Source organism: Diceros bicornis, chromosome 40 (assembly GCF_020826845.1).
Source record: "Diceros bicornis minor isolate mBicDic1 chromosome 40, mDicBic1.mat.cur, whole genome shotgun sequence".
NCBI lineage: Eukaryota > Metazoa > Chordata > Mammalia > Perissodactyla > Rhinocerotidae > Diceros > Diceros bicornis.
Window position 1 is genome coordinate 7,702,012 of NC_080779.1, and position 13,940 is coordinate 7,715,951.

Genomic DNA, 13,940 nt, shown 5'->3' on the forward strand with positions numbered 1-13,940 from the left:
ACATCGCACTGGGGTTTGAGCCAGCCCAGTAGTAGTCAAGAAAAAGAACTAAAAGTTTTAAGGGTCGGGTGGGCGAGCCCTGTAGCCTATTGGTTGAGTTTGATGCGCTCCACTTCAGCGGCCCGGGTTCGGTTCCCAGTCGTGGACCTACACCACTCGTTGGAGGGCATGCTGGGGCGGTGACCCTCATAGAAAATAGAGGAAGACTGGCACAGATGTTAGCTCAGGGTGAATCTTCCTCAGCAAAAAAAAAAATTAAAACGTTTTAAAGGTGGGAAGGTAAAATAGTGCAGCCACTATGGAAAACATGTATGAGGGTTCCTCAAAAATTTAAACAGAATCACTATGTGATCCAGTAATTCTACTTCGGGGTATAGACCCCCAAAAATTGAAGGTAGGGACATGAAGAGAGTTTTGCACACCCATGTTCATAGCAGCATTATGCACAATAGCCAAAAGGTGGAAGCAACTCGAGTGTACATGGATGGATGAATGGATAAATAAAATGTGGTGTAAACATGCAATGGAATATTATTCAGCCTTAAAAAGGAAGGAATTCTGACACTTGCTACAACATGGATGAACCTTGAGGACGTTATGCTAAGTGAGATAAGCCAAACACAGAAGGCCAAATACTGTAATGATCCCACATATATGAGGTCCCTAGAGAAGTCAAATTCATAGAAACAGAAAGTAGCATGGTGGTTGCCAGGGACTGGGGAAGGAAGACGGGGAGGTTAGTGTTTGATGGGTATGGGGTTCAGTTTGGGAGGATGAAAACATCCTGGAGGTGGATGTTGGTGATGGTTGCACCAACAGTGTGCACATACTTAATGCCACTGAACTGTATACCTAAAAATTGTTAAAATGGTAAATTTTATGTATATTTTACCACAAATTTTTAAAAGTTGCAAAGATTCCAAAGGAAGATAGGAAATTACCTTTATATGCAGATGTTATGATTATACATAAACGCTGCCCTGCTGAAGCCAGTACTTCCTACTGAGCCCAGGGTTTTTCTGTTAACCTACAGTTTGTGCATGGGGATGTGTTTCAGAGACTATATGCAAAATTATGTATCATTTTCCTGAGAAAGAACAAAAGAGCTTCCGTTAGGCTGTCAGAGGGGTCTGTGACCTAGAAAAGTGTAAGAGCCATTGTGAGTGGTCCCTCCCACCCCTCTGCAGCTCTGCAGGCATCGCGCAGGCTGCGACCACACTCCCGCCCCTCAGTGACACTGGATCCTTTGCTCACCTCCCCTTCTGCTTCCCCCCTTCTTCCGCCCCGCTCTCCCCACCCCAACACCGCTCTTCTCTTTCTTCCATCCTCTCAGCTGGTTTAAATATGATGTGAAGTATATTCTTAAATCTTTCTTGAATTCATTGGACAAGATTTAGTTTTTTAAGATAAGTGAGCCTCTGAAATCAACCAGACGTCAGGGTTTTCTCTATTACCCTTCGTTTCCTGGACGATCACATTAAACAGCTCTAGCTCCAGGGCTGGAACCCAGAAAGCCTAGTTCTGGAAACTTAAATAATTTTCAAGTAAGTTTTCTTGCCGGTTTTGTATCTTGCATTTATTGTGGACTGGGTTTTAACAACCTGAAAACCCCTGGCTCAGCCCCAGGGTCTGCACGGGGTGCTGGTGAGGATTCTCGGAAGCTCCCACTCCGGATGAGAATGCAGAGGTGCCTTACAGATGACACTTCAACTTCAGAAACATCAGGGAATGAAAACCGTCACCAGTTTAATTTTCATCCTAATGAATCAGAGACTTTTCTTTTTAACAAAATGCTTTTATTTCTGTTTTTAAATGAAATGCATTTTTAGGCACTTGCATGAAATATCAAAAGGCATTTATATTGTTTTAACTTCCTTTCTGGTCACAGAAAGTGGGTAGAAAAGAACTGCTGAAATAAAGCACAACGGAAACCAAATGGCGCACGGCATGACGAAGAGGTTCCTTGTACACCGCGTGGTCCCTAACGGTTAGTAGTCGTCGTAGTTGACGCTGGCCCCGTGCCTGAAGCTTTGGGGGCTCCGGGGACCGATCGCAGCATCTTCATCATAGTGATGCTGGTGGTAATCGTCGTAGTAGTCGTGTCCATTCCGATCTCTGTTCAGCCAATAGGTGACATCATCTTCAAATTTCTGGAGGAAAAGAGAGACGACTATAGAGACTGGACTTAAGGACGCCCCCCCCAGACCACAGCTGGCCTCTGGCTTTTCTCTGTGGTGGTTTTTCTTCAATGATTAACAACGCTTATGCTAAGAATAACTCTGAGTTAGAGTATTCCTGTGCTCAGAGGTCAACACGGCCAGCTAACGAATACTGATGCAACTATTTTCCCCAAAGCACTACACACTCATAGCCATGAAGACTTCTGTCATATGAGTTCTAAATATACCCTAGACGTAAACATTTTCCCCTTTTTTGGTAGATAAAACAACCTGCCAAATACAGAAACAACTTGGCCCGACCCCAGGCACCATATGTCTCATTGTGGCAGACTCTGCCTCCTCGTCCCGTCCCGTTCCTGTGCCTGGCCCACTTCAGTGCACACAGTAGATGCTTAATAAATGTTGGCTGAGTTAAATCATCCACTGCACTGGCATATTACCGCCACGGGCCAGGGTATTTGGGATACTCCTGAAGGTGACTTTTATACCTGTGGTGTTGGTGAGAGCATGCCCAGGTACACTTACTCATTCCACAAACACATTAAATGGGCATAACATGTCGGGCCCTGTGCTGGGCACTGGAATGCCCCCTACAACAACTAAGACAGAGTCCCTGCCTTCAAGAAGCCTACAGCTCCTGAGACACACGAAAATAGACAGTTGCAGTTAATAAAACTAAAAGGAAAGGAGAAGGGCTGAAGATGAGTGAGAAATGTGGAAAGACGTTCAAGTTCACAACTTGGGCAACTGGTTTTTGCTATGAATCTTTTTTTTTTGGGGGGGGGGGGGGGGTGAGGAAGATTGGCCCTGAGCCAACATCTGTTGCCAATCTTCCTCTTTTTGTTGAGGAAAGTTGGCCCTAACACCTGTGTCCATCTTCCTCTATTTTGTATGTGGGACGCTACCACAACATGGCTTGATGAGCGGTGTGTAGGTCCACGCCTGGGATCCGAACCCACGAACCCTAGGGCGCTGAGGCGGAGGATGTGAACTTAACCACTACACCACCGAGCCGGCCCTAATCCATTTTTTAAAGGAGAGACTAATTTTGCGTTGGTGATGGTGAAGGTGCAGGATGAATTGGATTGGGACCCGCATGTGTCGATGCTCAGGACTTGGTGAGAGACTTAGTGTGAGGGCAAAAAGGCAAGAGCAGAGAAAGGTGGCCTGGGGAGGCTGGAGCCTGTATGAAAGTTTGGGCTTTGGGGCCAATTATTCTCGAAGTCGGCTAGTGCACCCTTGCATCCCAGTCTCTAGGGATGCTGTAAAATGCAGATTCTCAGGCACCACTTCACACCTCCTGGATCGAATTTCCTGGTGGTTGGGTCTCAGGAGTCTACTTTTATTTTGATAAGACTGCCAGTGAACACTGAGATGGAGAACTCCGTGAGGCTGGGGCCCCCGGCCTTGCCCGCAACAGTCTTCTCTGTGGCAGTCCACTCTGGGTGAGCAGTGGCCCAAACTGTGCCATGCTGAAGAGCACAACCAACTCCTCATCTCCATGTGCTTGGCCTGGGGGCTCCAGCATCTTCTGAGCCCTCCCTCAGCCTCTGCCTTGAAAAGGAGAACACTTGCTTTTCTTGCAATACTGCGAATTTTCCCATAATGAAGTAATCTTGTTCCTTGGTTTTTCTCATTTTATAATCTTGTTTGAGGTTTTGGCTTAAAATATATTTTTTCAATAGCTTTTTTAAATGTTTCATGACTACAGAAATAATGCACACTCATTTAAAAAATTTATATATGTGGGAGGCAGACAAAGAAAAAGGGGCATCATATTGCCATTGCCAAAGATGACCACTAGTGACATTTTGATGTATTTCCTTCTAGTCTTTTCTAGGCATATTTAGTTATTATAATCTTGTTTGATCCTCACCTTTACTCTGGTTTTGTCGTCAGTCCTTATTTAGCCATTTCCCCATGTTAAACTCTTAATACCCCATTTCCATGAACTGCAAATACTGGTAATCAAAGAAAAGCAAATTACTAAAAGATGATACAGCATTTTCATCTATCAAATAAGTAAACTTATTTTGTTTCAAGTTTTCAATGAGAATATCAGATGCTGCTGAAGATGTGAGAAAATTGGTGCTCTCATACACAACTTATGGGAATATGCAATTTGACCAAACTTAAAGACCCTCAAATGTGATTCTACCTTTTGCCCCAGTAACTCCACTGGGCAGAATGTACTCCTAAGTAAGGAGCAAACCACACACAGAGATGCAAGTAATAGTACATAGCTGCCTTCTGGGTTGTTGTGAGTGTTAATTCATGTAAGTACTAGAATCCTCTAAGTGTTTAGCTATTTGCACAGTGAAAAAATTATATTTGAGTAGTCAAAAGATAATTAGGGAACCACCAATAAGTCCAATGTTGGGAATGGGAAGGAAATGCTGATCCAGCTACCTGACTGCATTTTATGTAGCCATTAACAATGATGTCTCTAAAGAGTTTAATTTGTTTTCACCTGCTGCAGTACACTGTATACCCCCTGTATTTGCAGTATGAATCCGGGGCCTGCTTGGAGAAACACTTCCAGCTGCCCATTTGGAGATGCTGCCCTTCATCTGCTCCTGGCTGGGCTGGCAGGCGGAGTGTTCTCCATGCCCAGGCTGACATTCGGCGCTTCTCCCAGCCCTGCTGTCACTCTGCAGACTTACTTCCGTGCAGCAGAATCAACGACCTGAACTTTGCTGCTGTCTCACCTGGACCTCTTCCTCAGTTGGGGGTCTGTGATTATGAACATTCTCTTTCCTTAATGCGGTGAATACGACCACTCACGCCACCTGGACACATGAACTGAACCACTTTTCCTGCAAATGCATTGACAAATTTTCCCACAAGCATCGGCAAAGACCCGTCTCTCTTTAAAAGTCACTTTTCATCTCTTTCCATTATCCTCATGGGTCTTTGCACCAATCTTGTTGTTTCTGACATTTTTTGAGGTAAAACCGAAAATGTTTTTTGGGAGGTTATGAGTTATTTTAAGGACACCCAGGCAAAACTGTACAGATAAGTTAAAAGACTTCCTAGGAGAATCAGATTCTCAATGAATCTAAGTCCCAGCCATTCTGGGCAGTGACTTCTCTGGAATTCTGCTTCCCAAACATGTTGGGACAGATTCTCATTTGACCGCGGTGTGACAGAAAATTCCAGCTGATGTCTTTATACCAATGGTAATATGATCCAGTGCCTGGGTAGCACTTGGCATGGAATGGGGGCTCATACTTCCGGAGCCCTATTTCCCCCCGCCGTGCCTCTGTCCCCACCACACTGCTCTGCAGGAAGCCAGGCCTCCGGCAGGAATGCATACCCACCGCTTCATCGAAGCCCATGTAGAGGAACTGCTGGTACCACTGTTGGACCTCCGGCCGAGTCCGGTCCCAGAGCTGCCGTTTCTGGCGCTTCAGGCTGCTCAAGAATTCCTTAGCTTTGCTCTCGTCCACAGCCACTTTAGTCTTAGTTGGAGCAGGTGCTGAAATGATTAATTCCCCACCCCCAAAGTACAAAGAATGATTTCTTTTCTTATTGGGGTGAATCACTATCATATATCCCACTCCCCCAATCCCACCATGCCTAGGATGGTTTTACTCTCAACTTCATTCCTACACGGCCCCTCATCACCGGTCTTCACGCTCCTCGTTGGTAAGCTCTCCTGTTTGGGTAGAGCCACACAAAAGCCCAGGGGCTCACCTTCACCTTCCAGGGCACGTAGAAACGAAGCTCAGCTCAGCCTCTGCAGCCACTCCCCATGCCCAGGGGCTCGTGGCTCACCCCTTGGGCTCTGCATTCAGAGAACAACTGGACGTCGAGTGCCACACTGGTGTGTATTGACTGCATACGCAAACAGGAGAGCGCTGTGCTTGCGTAGGAGACCAGCGAGGGAAAGGAACTGGAACCACGAGCCCTGAGCGCGCCGAGACCAGGCCCAGCCCAGTGGGATGGCCAGTTCCCCCAGCAGGTGGCGGGAACACACAGTGCCACCTTGGGCCACTCACTGGGCCTCCCTGTCTGATCACTGGCGATTTGACTGGGTCTCGACAGGTACCTACCCTGCTTTAACGCAGCTTCCTCTAACGCCTTTCCGTGGTGGTCTGCACCGTGTAAAAGGCACTACTTCTGCAGGATGTGCTCGGAGAGCAGCCGTGCCACTGGGCTGGCCCCTGCTGTCCGGCTTTGAGCCTCCGTCTCCTCATCTGTGACACTGGACTGCTCAGCACACAATCCCTGTGGGGGATTTCTGAGGGGCCAACTGGGAAGTATGTGAATAAGCCCCAGGGGGGCCCCATGTTGAGGAGCAGACTTCAGCCTTCCAGAATCCCCCATTCACCAGGGGGCAAGAACAAGTGATTAAATGTTCACATCAGAAATATGGTCACACTTCCTCGTGAGGGATCGGTAACTTCTTAATTTTACAGGTGAAGATGAATGTTCCCAGAGGGAAAAGGGCTTTCACGAGACCACACAACTGGTCCCATTGATCCGATTACAGTGGGCCCAGAACTCATACTGTGTGGCTCCCAGACTGTTCTATTTCTACATTTTGCTGCTATCTACCACATTAATCTTAGGAGTATTTTTCACAACAGGTGTCAGTAGCAGGTTTTTCTGCTTAACCCTCCCCCCAGTAGTTAACTGGATATAGAGTACCCCAACAATACTGTGCACACCACACCAATTGAGGTTTATGTGCTGTAAAGGATATGCTCTAAATTTAGATCCGTTTTCTAAAGGGTATCACCATTCTAAAATAAACAGCATTCAATTAACACTGTAGCACTGTTCCTTTTATTTTTTTTTATTTTTTTTTTTATTTTTTTTTTTGTGAGGAGATCAGCCCTGAGCTAACATCCGCCAATCCTCCTCTTTTTTTGCTGAGGAAGACGGCCCTGGGCTAACATCCGTGCCCATCTTCCTCCACTTTATATGGGACGCCGCCACAGCATGGCTTACCAAGCAGTGCGTCGGTGCGCGCCCGGGATCCGAACCAGCGAACCCCGGGCCGCCGCAGCGGAGCGCACGCACCTAACCGCTTGCGCCACCGGGCCGGCCCCTGTTCCTTTTATTTTTGAGTCCACACTGGCAGCTTTCAGAAAAACAACCTTCAAACATTTAATGGCAATAATATTTATCTAATGAAATACCACACTACATACACACAGAACAAGCCCTTCCGATCTGCTAACCTTTTAAGCAGTAAATACTTCTGATTTTCCAAATACAAGACTCCAGTGAGCACATTCAACACTGCCATTTCATTTCAGTCAAGAATGCAACCCTTATCCATTGGGGGGATATTTACCTTCCCGTTTTTGAAGCATCAGCTTGAGTTTATTTCCACTTATGCCACCTAAAGGAATGAAAACAGAAATCGGTCTCAGAGTTGCACTGTGCCCGTTAATTTCTCAAGCACAAAAATCAGAGCTGGAAAAAAAATCCCTGCATGCCCACATCTTGATTTGGCAACTTGGTAGTATTTCAGTATTTAATGCTTGTTGCATTCTCTGTTGTGCACGAAAAACAACGCAGGCTGCCCATGGCTAAAACTGGTGACAATGACCATGGCTGACCAAGGACATTACAATTTGAGCTATTCTCCAGGAAAAGTGACACAATTCTTTCAGCCCTTATGTCTTAGTATGAGGGCCAGCCATCTGTCATCAGCACCTTGCTGCGGATTTTCACTTTTCATGATATAGTGGCTTGAATAGTGTCCCCCCCAAAATTCATATCCACCCGGAACCTCTCAATGTGAACTTATTTGGAAATAGGGTCTTTACAGATGTAATTAGTTAAGGATCTCAGGTGGTATCGTATCGATTTAGGGTGGGCTCTAAACCCAATGACGTGTCCTTATAAGCAGAGGAGAGGATGCAGAGAAGGCAGCCATGTGAGGACAGAGGCAGGCAGAAATGGGAGTTTTGCTGCCACAGCCAAGGAACATACCTTAGTTCTCTAAAACGTCAGCCCAGTGTTATAGCTTGCCCTGATCATCTTATAATCAGGCATTATTTCTACCATTTGCTGTTATTTCTATTCAGTTCTCAAAGTGTTTCCAATCAGCCCAATCATTTTAATAGAAAATAACATGTCTGGCTTGAAAGAACACCCCCCTCTGCCTGGCGTGCTGGTTTGAGGACCTATGGAAGCCTCTGACGCTTAAGTGCTGCGTGCAGGCTTAAGGCCTGTCCCGTGAAGGGGGAGCCAAAGCCCCCGGGAAAAAAGCCCGGCCTCATAACTAGTGAGCAGAGCATCCTCAGGTCTAAGGAGCTGCAGTCTGGCTCCAGGATGGAGACGCCCCCTGAGGTGGTGGTGCCCACCTTCCCAGGCAGATCCTTAACCTCCCTATCCATGGACAGGCCTAAGGCCTGTATTTGCATCTGCAAAGATACAGTTTTCTGGGAATAGGACCCATAGCTTTTGCCAGACCTTCAAAAGTGTCTGGGACCCAAATAAGACTAAGAACCTCTGCCTAAAGAATTTACTATGTAGCAGGAGGAAAAAAAACACATTCGTAGCCAAAGGTCACAAACTGGTTGCCCACAGCTGAACTTTACCTGCAAGTGCATTTTATCAGCATGCCCAGTGTTTACATAACTTGAATTTGAATGCCTCTGGGCCCAAGGCACTCAGCACACCCCATGGTCCATAAACAGCCACTTCACCTAGTAGCCCCCTATAGGCGTTTGAATTTGAGTGCGACTGCCTTTAGAACAGGTGTGCCAGCCAGGGAACCTGGTTTGGGAAGAATCTCTAGGGACCACCCTGAAGGACTGGTGGCCACAAGTGGTGTTGCTCTCCGTCTTCCGTAGGAGGGCTGGGTGTCTGTAGGACAGTGGGCTATGGTATTAGCAGAGTGTGCAGCAGCCTATCAGAGAATTTAGTAGTTTTCACTGTCTGTGCTCATGTCAGGCTACAGTGGTGTGGTTGTTTAAAAAACAATTGCAATGCTAGGCTGCATTAATAAAAGGATAGCATCTTGCAGAAAGGAATTAATTGTCTCCTCTGTTCCGTCACTCCTCTGAGCAGACCACCCCTCTACTATTTGGTTCAGATTACATCTTACTTTCAGAAAGTCACAGAAAACTTGAGTTGTGGTCAGAGAAAAAACCCAGGGAGCAAAGGACCCAAATATGTGTTATATGAGAAAAAATTAAAGGAATTTAGATGTTTAACCTACAGAAATGAAGCTTCTGGGAGGAGAGCTAAGGCTCTAAATTGCCCCCGGGCCATAGATTAGGGCATGACATAACGTTTCCAACCCTGCGCGGCCACCCAAAGAGGAAATAAGTCGTACCAAGAGGTTCCCCATCAAGAGCTGCTAGAAGCGTCTGAGCCGAAGTAAGTGGAGATGAGCACCTGACGAGGCTACGGTGGAGGGGAGTATTAATCAGATGGGGTGGGACCACTCTTAAAGGCTGTACTTCCCTTCCAACCTCAAGAGTCAGTGAAGAAATCTATGACTACATTTGCCAAAGCAGACAGATACCACGTTCCTTGGCACTAGTATTAGCGTTCATTAATATCTTAACATTTGTCGATCTCTAATACCTCACGAGCTGGCACATATAGAACAAAGTATTGCTCCTCTGTATGTCTGCCTTCTGAAAAGCGCTTAATAGTTAATGAGCAGAACGTGGCCTGATGTTGAAATAGACATCGGGTTTAGGCTTTTGCAAATGTGTGTCACTACGACTCCAGAAACGAAAGCCTCGCCAAATTCAGCTATACAACTGAAAAGCATGGAGAAGTCCTAAATTATGAATGATTGATGTTGCCACTGTGCCGATTACTACACATTGAACTATAAATATTAATACATATAATTGGATACCAAGCTAAATTGGTTTGAAGACAGGAATAAAGAACAAATGAATAGCTGCGATTCTTTTGCCGTAGTATGGATTTTTTGACCCCAACATCACCAGTCACTATGTCTGAGCTGCAATAATAGGCACTCCTGAATTTATCAAATCTGCTTACCTGGCATTAGATCTCTCAGCAGATTCAGAATTGGAGGATGCCCCTTTGAAGGTGCTATTAATAAATTGATCAAGAAGGGGCAATGATCATCTTCTCCATTAAATGTTTTTGAGTGTCATAAAGAGCCACCCTTGGGACTTTCTACAGATATCAAGATCTTCATTTTACATCATAAGAACTTTCACATTGCAACTCAGTCGTGATAATATTTTAACTGACTCCTATCCCTACATCCTTGGTATGACCGAAATAAAATACAAGTCGTGTATTTTAAAGGAATGGCTTATAGCCAATGCTCACTCGCTTCATTCGGATGTGCTTCTTAACACGGGAGGAACAAAGGGAGAGGCAGATAAACCGTGTAACGGGAGAGTACTGGTCAGCCGCACTGGGGTTGTAATTTAGGACGACGGTAATCCTCCTCTGCGGAGCGGGTACCCTGCTGTTCTAGCGGCCCCGGGGCTCCAACCTCAGGGCTCCCACTGCTGCCTCCTCCCTTCCCTCCACCAGGAGTTCGGTTTGCCATACCTGTTTTGAATAAGCAAAATACAGAAGCTGAGCCGTCGAGAGAGTCTTCCATTTCCCTTAGACAGCGCCCAGCTGCTTTGTCGTGGGAAAGCACCTGTCTCAGGGACTTGGGCAAGTCGCCTCACGCCTTCCAGCCCCAGTACCCTGAGCAGTAGATCTGGGGTCCCAACACCTGCCTCTCAGAGTTGTGAGCCTCAAAGGCGCTCATGCATGCGCGAGGCCACTAGCGAACCAGAAAGGATCAAACACGCGGAAGGTAGTACTGTCAGGACAAAACACACTCTCTCAGATGGCCCTTCTTAAGGGGGGTCTGCACACTCACCAAACTGCTTCATTTCGGGTGTGCGTGTGAACGTGCACATTTCATAGGGAACAAACCCGGGATTTTCAACCGCTTCTCTGAGGGCTCCATGAAGCAGACAAGGTTAAGCATTTCTCCTTCAAGAGCGTCTCCCCTATCTGGGATGTGAGGCCTGCTCCAGCTTTGCAGGAGCTTGGCCCAGCTGGGAAGTGCCTAGAAGAGAACTGCCTGGACGCGATTCTCAGTGAAGCTGCCTTCTGGCTTCCTCAGTCCCGGAGGGCAGCACCGTGTAAAGCTCCCATGATCCCGTTGCCTCTTTCTTAGGCCTGAAACACTTCTTGCCCCTCCCTCGGACCTTCAGCCCTCATTCTTTCCCCAGGTTATCACGCATACCTGAGACCCTGCCCTTGACCCGGGTACTCAAGTCTGCCTGCCCAAGCGCGCCACTTTCCACTCGCGCAAGTGCAAAGCCCAAGAGCCCTATCACCCCTTGGCCCTTGCCCGGGCTCGGGATGGGTCCCTACGCCCCCAACCTGTCACCGATCTCCCTCCCCAGCGCCCCGGCATCTCCCCACTTACCTGGGCCCAGGCACAGCAGCAGGAGCAGCGCCAGTGCGCTCATGGCCAGGACGGCGGGCCGCGCAGAGGAGGCGGCCATGGCTGCACCGGGTGGGCAGGAGGGAAACGCGCGCACCGCGAGCCGCTGCGCGGGAGGACTGGGCGCGGGAGAGAGGGGCGCCGGCGGGCGGGTGCTCCCTGCGTCCCTGCCGGGGCGGGACCGCCGGGCGGGCGCCGAGCCAACGGGCCACGGGCCAAGCGGCCGCGCTAAGCTCCACGGAGCGCTGCTCCGAAATGCCAAGGCCACGGATGCTAGCGATGCTGGGGCCACCGAGGACCGCCGGGGGCCGGGCGCAGCGCGGCCGGCGAGGACAAGCGAGTCCAGAGAGGGGCTGGAGGCACCAGGAGAGAAAAGGCTCCAGGCCACGGGAAGGAATGGGGGAGATGGACCGCCCGATCCCAGCTCGGGTCTCTCGGCCTCTCCCCCTGCCCTAGCCTCGCTGGCCTACTGCCCCGCTGTTCTCCTCGCACTCGGCGCTAATACCTCCCTGCCTCCCCATCGCGCTCCCTCCCCTCGCAGGGCCTTGCTCCTGCGTTGGCTTATAATGTGGCCTTTGGAATTTCCTTAATTCCGACGCAGCACTTACAGATGCCTTTGGCAGCGTTGTGTTTTGTGGTATTTTGAAAGACTCCACAGTCTGGGTTCAGAGCTGCAGTCCAGGAAAACATCTTACCCCAACTACTCCAACAGAAAAGCCTTTCATATGAGGGGCGGTGAGCTCTGTAGGTGTCCGCAGAACAAATGCGCCGCGCTGTGCTCTCCGTACCCCACGCGCGCTTCGGCGATACTAAAGCGAGGCCCAGTGCCGTCCCAGGACCAGGCCTGGGCAAGTACAGAGGACTCTGAAAGGCAGTGTGGTGCGGTGAAGGACAACTGAGACGGACTTGTCCCAACCGACCTGGAGCGGGTCACCTCATTAATCTTCGCCGCCGCATCTAGGACATGCCTAGCGATTGAAATTAACTTTAGGGGCTGACTTCTAAGATCTGCTCTGAACTCAGCTGATGACCTCTTTTCTTCATCTGGTTTCTCACTTTTTATACCTTCCGGGGGTAAGTGCTTACTGTCTCACCATATAATTAGCTCTCCAAGTAAGGCAGTTGGATTTCTCCAACAGACAGGGAGAAGGAAGTGTGTTCCTGCTGAGCGGGCACAGGCAGATGGTGGCGGCTGAAGAAACAGTGAAGAGGGTCCGAGGGAATCACAAGGACTGGAGCTGCACAGGGTCCCAAGGGGCCGGAGAGAAGCTGGAACACGGTGTTGTACATCAGTGATTGTAGGGAAATGGTTATAAACCCTTGGGGAAACTGTGCAGTAGGGGGTAGGATGAAAAAAAGCAACTAAGAAAAGCAACATATTTACTTTTGCCCAAGGACAAGAAGTTTACTATTAGGAAGAAAACCAAAGCAAATAGAAAACCAGTGTTCTGTTTGGATTGGTTTAGAACATACATGAAAGATACTAATCATAATCTCTCGCTTAGCTTGTGGAGATCATCCCCCTTCCCCCAAAACGCCAACAGGATCTGCTTCTAATACGACACTGCAATTCCCTCTCCTCACTCAGGGCTGGTAACTGCGTTCACGCAGCAGAAGGACAGAAGCCACCTCCCGGATGGGTTCCCTCTCCATCTTTTGGAAGGAGGCCTACGTTTCCCGCCCTCCCACCCATCCCTTCCCCTTTACTGTTGAAAACGCAGAGTGGCAATTCTATTTTTTTGTTGATTCAAAGATTCCGAGGAGAAAAAGATCTGCTTTAATCAGCTCATACAGTTGTAGGATTTGAAGACAAAGTAAATATTGAATCCTAACTTTTTATAAGCCTATATTAAAAAAAAACAAACCTGATTACTGTTTTAATGTAGAATTGGTAAGACAAATCAAATATCCTGCAGAAAAGTGTTTTGAAATAATTGCCAATAAGGTGAGAAAAACATTTCCTGAGGATTAGGCCCTGATTCCTCTGCCCAGGGAAAGGATGGAGGTGAGCTCAGTTGCCGGCCGCCTCAAGCCGCTCCAGTCCACATCCAGGGCGGGGAGCAGCAGCCGCCTCCACAGGAAGGGCAGTGAGAAGAGTGGCCAGCAGAGTATACTGAGGGTGAGTCTTCTTTTTGAAGCTAAGTCTGCACTTTCTAACCAAGAAGATACAAGTGATGGCCGTTTGCTGTAAAGGATCCATTTGGTAACTACACAGGGCTTCGATGTCTCCCTGAATGCCTACCCGCTTTACAAAACAAGAGTGGTTTCCAGGAGCTTCTACAGTTCCCAGATACGTGGCGCATCACACATCCTAAATAATGACACAATTCTCCATCTCTGCCATTAAT

The 13,940-nt window shown here is 48.1% G+C and overlaps 1 protein-coding gene across 4 annotated transcripts; it reads right to left on the reverse strand.

The window, feature by feature from the left end:
- Window positions 1-1,780: 1,780 nt before the first annotated feature.
- Window positions 1,781-12,458, reverse strand: ECRG4 (ECRG4 augurin precursor). 4 transcript variants are annotated; one of them, XM_058534359.1, is made up of 4 exons: window positions 12,201-12,458; window positions 7,486-7,533; window positions 5,501-5,658; window positions 1,781-2,150 (listed from the first exon to the last, which is right to left on the reverse strand). In XM_058534359.1, the coding sequence occupies exons 1-4, from the start codon at window positions 12,280-12,282 to the stop codon at window positions 1,989-1,991; spliced, it is 450 nt and encodes a 149-aa protein (XP_058390342.1). In that variant the 5' UTR covers window positions 12,283-12,458; the 3' UTR covers window positions 1,781-1,988. The 4 variants fall into 4 exon arrangements, with proteins under 4 accessions (XP_058390342.1, XP_058390343.1, XP_058390344.1 ...); XM_058534360.1 differs by lacking the exon at window positions 12,201-12,458 and adding an exon at window positions 11,575-12,091; XM_058534361.1 differs by lacking the exon at window positions 12,201-12,458 and adding an exon at window positions 11,017-11,190.
- Between the last annotated feature and the right edge of the window lie 1,482 nt (window positions 12,459-13,940).

Coding starts and splice junctions, on each gene's coding strand:
- ECRG4 (XM_058534359.1), bottom strand. CDS start 12,282: ATGTTTTCCTGGACTGCAGCTCTGAACCCAGACTGTGGAGTCTTTCAA. Junction 5,659..7,485: donor GATGCTTCAAAAACGGGAAG/GTAAATATCCCC, acceptor TAATCATTTCAG/CACCTGCTCCAACTAAGACT. Junction 2,151..5,500: donor ACATGGGCTTCGATGAAGCG/GTGGGTATGCAT, acceptor CTTTTCCTCCAG/AAATTTGAAGATGATGTCAC.